This window comes from Strix uralensis, chromosome 4, assembly GCF_047716275.1.
Source record: "Strix uralensis isolate ZFMK-TIS-50842 chromosome 4, bStrUra1, whole genome shotgun sequence".
NCBI lineage: Eukaryota > Metazoa > Chordata > Aves > Strigiformes > Strigidae > Strix > Strix uralensis.
The window spans coordinates 107,348,805-107,357,172 of record NC_133975.1 but is presented as its reverse complement, the minus strand read 5'-3'; the positions used below and the strand labels follow the sequence as shown (position 1 = coordinate 107,357,172).

Sequence of the window (8,368 nt, the reverse complement as noted above, 5' to 3'; positions counted from 1 at the left end):
TGATAAATCAGCTTCTAGGTTGTTCCTGTATATTTGAAGTTAGGATTGTTTATCTCCCATTCAAAACACTGTACATCAAATTGCATCACCCACTCATTTTGTATTGTGACTTTTACTAAAGTCCTTCTCAGACCACAGGCTCCAATTCAGATCCTTGTGGAATTTCACATATTGACTCCTTCCACTGAGATAACATTTTTGCCCTGGCTTACAGCAACCTGTCTTTAAGCCAGTGTCATCCACCCACGTGAAACTTCTCCTCTTATTCCATAGTTTCTTCAGAAGATTCTGCTGATAGATTTTATGGAAATGCAAGGGTTTTTTGTTTAGAAACCCAAGTAGATGACATCAGCTGAATCTCTCTGGTCTACATGCTTTGCCAACTGCTCACAGGACTCCAACAATGTGTGAGACCAGGACTTCCCTTTAGAAAAGCTCTGCCAGCTCTCCTGGTACACTATTTTCTCCCTGTGCCCACTAGTTCACCTTTTTAAACAGTTTTCATTAACTTGCCTGGTACACATAACAGGCTCATCGCTCAGCAGCTCTCCAGAACTTTTCTAGACACCTTTTTTTAAATCAGCATATTCACTATCTTCCCATTCTCTGTTATCAAAGCGCTTCTAAATGCGATGTTACACAAAACCACTAGTAAGCAGCTCAGCTATTTAAATCTTGACTTCTCTTAGAACTCTTGGATGAATATCATGCAGTCCAACTGTTCAGCGCTTTTTATTTTATCTATTTGTTTCATAACCTTTTCTACAGATGCTTCAGCTTGAGACATACCCTCTGATAAATCTTTCACAAAATCAAGCATAGGAATCTCTTAAGTTCCTCTACAGCGAACACAGAACAAAACACTAATTTAATTTTTTTCTAGAACCTTATCTCCTCTGAACAACCCATTTATTTTTGACTGTCCACTGGCTCTGACAACTTTTTTGGCAGGCTTCCTGTTCTATTTCGACCAAAAGCAGAAGAGTCAGATTTATTGGCAAAGTAACAACAAAATAAATGACAAGAGAACTGGCAGAACAAGTGTTCAAGGATACAGGTGCCACCTGCTACACTGAAGTCAGGTTTCATAGGGTAGCTCTTGTACTGCCAGTGCAGTAAAGAAACAGTAATTATTTTCTTTCACCTAATTCCATGAGATAAAAGCTAATTGTTATTATGAAACTTTTACATTAAGTCAGATTGTATCACCTTTGATTTTCCACTGCCACAGGTCAATTAATTCTTTCAGCTAAGAGCTGATCACAGAGATCTGCAGGTCAAGAGGTGATGCTAGGGAAGGCTGGTTAGGGACAGCGAGAGCTACAGGCTGTTACATGTGAACTCGCCTGGGATTCAGCGCCCAGTACTGCGGGGGAGCCAGGGAAGCTCCCGATCCTTCTCCCGACCCCGCACCCCCACAAAGGGGACTAGCGGGGGGGAAAACAGAGCCCACGCAGCCTTGTCAGCCCACCACAGGCACCGACCGGCAAGGAGCCCCGCACAGAGCCCAGCCACGGGCTTCGTCCCTCCTCCGGGATAGGGCAAGGCGCGGGACGCTGCACCCGCCTGCGGGGTCGCTGCCCCGGGGTCAAGCTGAGGAACATGGCCGCCCGCCCCGCGCGCCGGCCGTTGATCCAATGGCCCGGCCCTCGCGCCCGCCCCCCCTTCTAGAACCTTCCCGCCGCAGAGCTGCACGCGCCAACCGGCGCCCAGCGCCCGCCACGGGAAGCGGGGCGCCGCCGCTTTGCCATATATGGGCACGGCCGGAAACACTTGCGTCACGGCGTTGGCTCGTAGCGTCTCCGCGGGGAGCGGAACGTCACGTCCCTGGCGCGCCCGCCGCGCGGCGCCCTGGAAACCAAACAGTAAACACGGCGGCGGGGCGGGGCGGCGGGCGCGCAGGCGCGGTGGGGCGCGGCGCGGCCCGGGGCTGCCGGCGGCCTCTGCAGTGTCCCGCGACCTGCTGCCCTCACCGGCCCTGGGCGACCCACCGGCCGCCTGAGGGGAGAGAGGCCGTGTCTGCGGCGGGGCGGGCCCAGGAGCGGCGGCCCGGCTCCCGAGAGCGCCCCCGCAGCCCCTTGGCCAGCGCGGAGGGTCCTGGGGAAGGCCCGCCTCAGCCCCGCGCCGGGCCTCCCCGCCGCCCGCCGCTCACCCGGCTCCGTGAGAGAGCCCCGCGAGGTCGCGCTGGGGCTGGCCCGACGCTAGGAACCTCCGCGGTGATTTCAGGTACCGGCGGTGGTGCCACGTCGGGCCCCTGCGCCCGGCCCTCTGGCCGGCGGGGGAGAGCGGCCGCCCCGCCGCAGCCGAGGGGCAGGAGCGCTGGAGACGAGGCGTGAGGGGGGTGCACAGGAGCGTGTCGGGACTGCAGCTTCTGTCAGCATCGAAGCAGCCCCAGATCCGCAGCGCCCGCCGGTAGCCAGGGTTGCTTTGCTGTGCCGCCCTTATTTATTCTACTGTAAACGTCTTTACCGCTCTTCATACTGTAGCTGTACTGCTCTACTTTTTTGTAATTCGTAATAACAATTTCATTATTCCTTGCGTTATGTTGCAATTTCATTTCTAAGAATGAATTACACTACTGCACGCAATGGGATCAGGAGCACAGGAGGCATCAGAAACAATGCAAGTGTTTTACCTGCTTGTCTTATCTCGTCCCATTGTTTTGTTTCACAAAGCTTTGTACCGATATCTGTGTGATGTATCAGATACAGCTTATAATTGAAGCACATGCATGTAATCCATTCCAGGCAGAGATTGCTGCATTATTCCCTCTCGTGGCTCTGTTGAAGTTAGTGGTGAGATTCCCACTGATCTGAGATTTCACTACAGAGTGCTCAAATGCTAGGAAGCAGATAAATCGTATTCATGATGCCATAAATTTTATATATCCCGAACTCTGGATTGCCCCTGGCTGAAGGCAAGGAGTAGGGCTGGAGCCTGGGGTTAAACATAATGTGTCTCACGTAGTGCCACCCCTGAGTTTGACATCATTGCGTAACAAATGCAAAAGCTGACACTTATGCTTGGCACTTGCTGTCACTGCTGTTAGAAAGAGAAGCCTCAGATAGGCTGCAGGACTGTTGTCTCTCAGAATTCAGCACTAGATTTTGCTTTAATCTGTCCAGAGATCATGAGAGATGGTGTAGCCAGGATCACTCCACCTACTTTGAAGGGACTGTGTGGTATTTTGAGACTATAGACCCCTGCTCCTTTCTGCCTCTGCTGAACGTCTGGTGATCTCAACAGCATGTGTGGGCTCTCTGAGACCTCTGAATTCTCCAGCTCTGAACCTGATGGTCTTTCAGCAGAAGGCACACTGTGATTCCAGATTTACTGACTTCACGGGGTTACTTGTCATGTAAATCTCACTCTCTTGCAGCTACACCTACATGACTGCTTCAGGGGTCAGTGCTATTGTACATTTGCTGCACCTGGGTGTTGCCCTTGTAAACTCCCATGGCAATGTGAAAGTAGCTGCTTCTCAGTGGGTGGCATTGCAGTAGCAACTGGAGTCGTTCTTCATCAGTTGCCGGTGCTGCCTCCAATTTAATGTTGAAAGTCGGAAAGCCGCACACGTAATATTTGCTTTTGCACAGGGCAGGCCTTGTTGAGCAAGCCATGAAGCAGCAATACACACTATTGAGATGAGATACATCCTGTGCGTATTCTGATTAGGGAAGGGGTGAAGAAACCAGAGCCTGCTGCAGCGGCCAGGGAACGTGGAATTACACAAACCCAGCCCTGAATGCCAGCCTGCAGAGATTTCCTGAGAGCACAGTGTCAAGGTGGCCTTCAGCTGGACACGTACAGCACAGGTGGCGTCTTTGTCTCCACCTTGAGAAAGGAAAGTTCTCAAGAGCTGGAGTGGCAGGGCTGGAGGCCATCATGGATGCCTCACTGCTCCTGTAGGGACTCTTCATGTGCAAGCGTTAGGGAGGGAGCAGAATAGAGGTCTGCATGCAGGGGCAACCTGCCCCAGCTGCTGTCCTGCCACAGGGGCATGTGTTTCAATATGCAAGCAGCAGGAATGACATAGGGTAGCAGCCCCTCTTAATTCAGGAAGGAGAGGCCATGCTCTCTCTGGCAGCGAGCATGTTCCTAGAGCACAGGGGCTGTTTGCCATATCTCCTCTTTATTCAAGGACTGGACTAGCTTTAATAGAAGTTGAGGGGCAACAGAAGGGTCAGTGTTTTGCTTTCTACTGCTCAGCCCAAAGTGGGAAGAAAATACACAAGCATTTATCCTCCCCTCACAGCCAAAAGAAGTTATGCCATAGCTACTCCTAGAGGCACCAGACCAAGCCCTCTCCTCCCCAGGCAGGAGGAAGTTGGACTGTTAGGCACATGTGAATGGTCAGGTGGGCCCCAGCCTGGAGACAGCCTCCTTGATTCAGAGGCATGAACTCACCTGCCCTTGTTACCTCCTTTCAAGTAAGGCCTCCAGTGTGTCACTGAAAGGCCATAGCAGGTGACACAGAAGGAGGGGACCAGACCAGAGCAGGTTGGATGGGGAAGACCATAAGGAGTGACCCCGCTGCCTACAGGGGTGGGTGGGAAAGGGCGTAGGCACAGCCAGCCCTGACTAACACCAGTGCCTGGACGGGTCTGGCCTTCATGGTATTCCCACCCCGCTGCACCCTGTGCCTCAGGCAGCTAGCACCAGCCTGCAGTTTATAAAGCCTAGCCTAAATTAGAGGCTAGGGAACCCCTTTAGGGTCACAGGGAAGCGATGCAAAAGGTAACGCAAGGACAGCTCCAGCAGTCAACTTAAATGCTTTTATTGACAATGTCTCTGAACAATAATAAGCAAACAATGCTTAAGTTTCATCCAAATTCACTTTCCACATGTCAAAAAAGACCTCAAGGTAGAAAAAAATAAAATAAAAATATAAATATCTGAGAATCCATCTTAATAAATAAATTAAAAACACAATAAAAACGTTTTCATGGAAAACTTATGTCAGAACATTCAGACCACCTCAACAATGCATGATCAGTAAAGTTACAATGAACATCAATGTAGAACTACAGTACATGGATATAGCTATTTATCTACCTACTAGAAAATAAAATAGAGTCTCTTTTCCCCCCCACGTAAGATGGGTCGTTGCTAAGTCATCAGAACACGATATTGCCAGGAACACAGTAGTTATTGTTAATCAGCTGCACTAGATACGAGTTGGAGATACCCAGCACCAGGTTAAATTCCAATCATTTAAAACCAAGAGATTAATTAGTTAATGCTAGTGATACTAAGGAGGGGAGGGAGTCACCTACCCAGCCATGTGGGACATGCTACAGACTACCAGCTCTCATGGATGGGCCATTGGGGACGAGACAAACTCCATGCGATTTGCTACATCTCTGGAAGAGGTACAAGGCCTCGGCGCAGGGCGCTCTGCCAGGCCCCGGGGCACCAGGCCAGATGGGGGGGTGGCGGTGGTGGGGCCCTCCCCAGGCCCGGGGAGCCCCATGGGGCACAGCGGCGAGTCCGTGGGGGTGCACGGGCAGGGGAGGGGGCCCGGCAGGTCAGTCAATGCTGGAGCCCCTCACAAGGCCAGGAGGGTGGGGGAGCTGAGGGAGTCGGACGAGGGCTCGTTGCTGCTGCTGCCCTTCCGGTGCGCGGCAGCGCAGCTGGGGAAGGCGTCCGCCTCGGGGTAGGTGAAGACGAAGGTGGAGGTGTAGGTGCTGGGGCACGGGGTGCAGGTCACCACAGGGGTGCAGAGGGGCTCCAGCTCGCCACTGGTCCCAGCGCCCAGCGACTCCCAGTCCGAGGCGTAGAAGGAAGAGGCCCCAGGCAGGTCCATGTCAGGAACGGAGCGGGAGGCCTCCCGCGGCCCCGTGGAGAAAAGCAGCTCATCGAAGGGCTCAGCCTTGAGCTCCAGCCCACCGCCGCCGGTCTCCTTGGGCGGCACAGCCGGCGGCGCCTCGGCCATCAGCGGCAGGGCAAAGGCAGCCTCCTCGGCCACGGGGGGGCTGGGGGTGCCCAGGTCCAGCGCAGTGGCAGCTGCCAGCTCCTCGGAGAAGCGCAGCTCCTCGGGCATCTTGCAGGCAGGCCGGTGGGCCGCCAGGATGAACTCCAGCTTCTCTTTCTCCTTCAGCAGGTTAGCGATCTCTGCCTGCAGCGCAGACTTCTCCTCCTCCAGTTGGTCAGTCTCCTGCAGAAAGCGCAGAGCTGTCAGCCAGAGCCGACATCACCCCCGGCTGGAGTGTCACCCCCCCCCTTTCCGTTGCTACCCCTGGGTACCCCCCCCGCCGGCACTTACCGCCTGCAGTGTGTCAGTGAGCTCCCGCCGCCGGTTGCGGCACTTGGCCGCTGCCATCTTGTTCCTTTCCCGGCGGATCCTTCTCTTTTCCTCCTCCTCCGGGGACAACTGCGGGCAAAGAGAGGCCGCTCAGTCTCGCCGCCAGCCCGGTGCCCCCCGGTCGGGGTAGTCCGCCGGCCAAGTCCGTCTCCCCGTCCCCCGTCTCCCCCCCCCCCCAGTAACCGCGGTCCCCGCTCACCTGTTCGACTTTGCCCCTGCGGCCGATGCTCTGCCCGCGGCCGCCCGGCGCCTTCAGCACTGCGGGGCGGGAGTAGGCAGCGGGGGCGGGCGCCGACACGCCGTACGGGTGCCCGCGGCTCTGGGACGGGGCCACCGAAGAGATGAGGGTGGGCTGCACCAGCCACTGCAGGTCGGGGCTGGTGGAGATGGCCGTCACCGTGGGCACGAAGTTGGCGCTGGAGACGGCCAAATCGGTGCAGAAGTCCTGCGGGACACAGGAAAGGGGGGGGGGCTGCCGTCAGCGGGGCGCCCGGACCGCTCCCCACCGCCCCCAGGGCCGCGCCGGCCGCGGCGCCGCGCTACCAGCGCCGGCTCCACACGAGAGCGGCCTGATATAAATATCTCTGACGTCCGCGCTGACGCAGACACTGCTCCGGAGTCTCCTCAATGAACTCGCGTTTTATCAATGAAGCCGCTTTACACACCCGCCGCAGAGCGCGGCCCGGGCCACGGCGCCCCCCGCCCGCCCCGCCGCAGCACCGGGACCGCTCCCCCCATCCGGCCCCCGGCCCGGGGGCGGCCCACCGCGGCCTGACCTCCCCCGCGGGCACCGCCGAGCCCCGCACCGCCCGCTGCCGTCCCGCGGTCCCGTCCCGTCCCTTCCCGGGCGCTCCCACCCGCAGCCGGCCTGCCCGACGCCTCACCTGCGGGTTGACGGGCGAGCCCATGCTGGAGAAGGAGTCCGCCGGGGAGGGGTAGTAGGTGAGGCTGTCCCCGGCCGGGGAAGCGCTGCTGCAGCGAGAGGAGGGCGCCTCGTACTCTCCGGCGAAGCCCTGGTACATCATGTCGGCTCGGTGCGCGCAAGCCGCCGGTGCGGGGTGGTGCGGCGGTGGCGGAGCGCCCTCGGAAAGGAAGCGAGGAGGGGGCCGGCTGCGTGCGTCCCTCTGTCCGGTCCGCGCGTCTCTCTGCTCCGCCGCCGGGGCTGCCTCTGCTGCTGGAGTACCGCGCCGCGCCTCCCTTTTATACCCTCCCGCCGACGTCACTGGGGACGCGTCACCCGCGCTCGCGAGGGGGGACGCCCGTCCGGCGCCCGCCCCGCGCCGCCCCCGGGGCCGCCCCGCGCGCCGCCCGCCGCCGCCTGCCGCGGAAGAGGGAAGCGACGAGGAGCAGGAGGTGTCCGGCGGGGCCGGGGGAGCCCCGCGGGCGGCGCGGGGGGGGGAGGCGGCGGGGTTCCCCCCCCCGCGAGGAGTGGTACGGCCGGGCTCGGGAACCCACTGACGCAGATATCCTTATATGGGATACATCCTGTGCGAGGGGGCGTGACTGACGGGAAGCGCTCCAGGCTGCAGCCAAGTGCGGCGCGCGGGACGGGGCGGGACGGGACGCGACGGGACGGGACGCGACGCGACGCGGCGGTCCCTCCCCACCCCCACGGCCCTCCCCACGCGTGGCCAGACCCCACCGAGGGCCCCGGCGCATCGACGCTGCCCCCCGTGGGCGCCGTCCCGCCGCAGGTGACACCCCCCCACCCCCCCCCGGAGCGGGGGGGGGCGGCGGCACCGCGGCTCGGCGGGGGCCCCCGCGCAGCCCCGCCGCGGAGCAAAGTGCCCCGAGGGAGGCGGCAAAGCAGGGCCGGGGCCGCAGCCGGGCCCCACAGCGGGGCAGGCGGGCGCTTCGCCCTGCAAGTAACGCCCCGTCCCGGCACAGAGCGGGGTCTGCCCAGAGCTGGGCACAGGGACGAGGCCGGCCTACGCCCGGAAAGCCTGACCTACCCCCTCCCCTGCAGCAAGGGACGCCCTGCGCTCATGTGGCACTATTTACTCGTCTGTTACATGTGCAGAGTAATAGTCGAGAGTGAGGACAATGGCACAGGACGCTGGGAAG

At 58.8% G+C, this 8,368-nt stretch overlaps 1 protein-coding gene across 1 annotated transcript; it reads right to left on the bottom strand.

Annotated features, from left to right (window-relative positions):
• Positions 1 to 4,761: 4,761 nt before the first annotated feature.
• On the bottom strand, positions 4,762 to 7,494 carry FOS (Fos proto-oncogene, AP-1 transcription factor subunit). The gene is made up of 4 exons (XM_074868430.1): positions 7,189 to 7,494; positions 6,504 to 6,749; positions 6,266 to 6,373; positions 4,762 to 6,157 (listed from the first exon to the last, which is right to left on the bottom strand). Exons 1-4 carry the CDS (start codon positions 7,327 to 7,329, stop codon positions 5,549 to 5,551), a joined length of 1,104 nt encoding a protein of 367 aa, XP_074724531.1. The 5' UTR covers positions 7,330 to 7,494; the 3' UTR covers positions 4,762 to 5,548.
• Positions 7,495 to 8,368: the final 874 nt, after the last annotated feature.

Bases quoted from the DNA above. Each gene is read 5' to 3' on its own strand.
- FOS (XM_074868430.1), bottom strand. From the start codon at position 7,329: ATGATGTACCAGGGCTTCGCCGGAGAGTACGAGGCGCCCTCCTCTCGC. The intron at 6,750-7,188 runs GTGAGGCGTCGG...TGTGTCCCGCAG, and splicing joins GCTCGCCCGTCAACCCGCAG to GACTTCTGCACCGATTTGGC. The intron at 6,158-6,265 runs GTAAGTGCCGGC...CGCTTTCTGCAG, and splicing joins TCACTGACACACTGCAGGCG to GAGACTGACCAACTGGAGGA.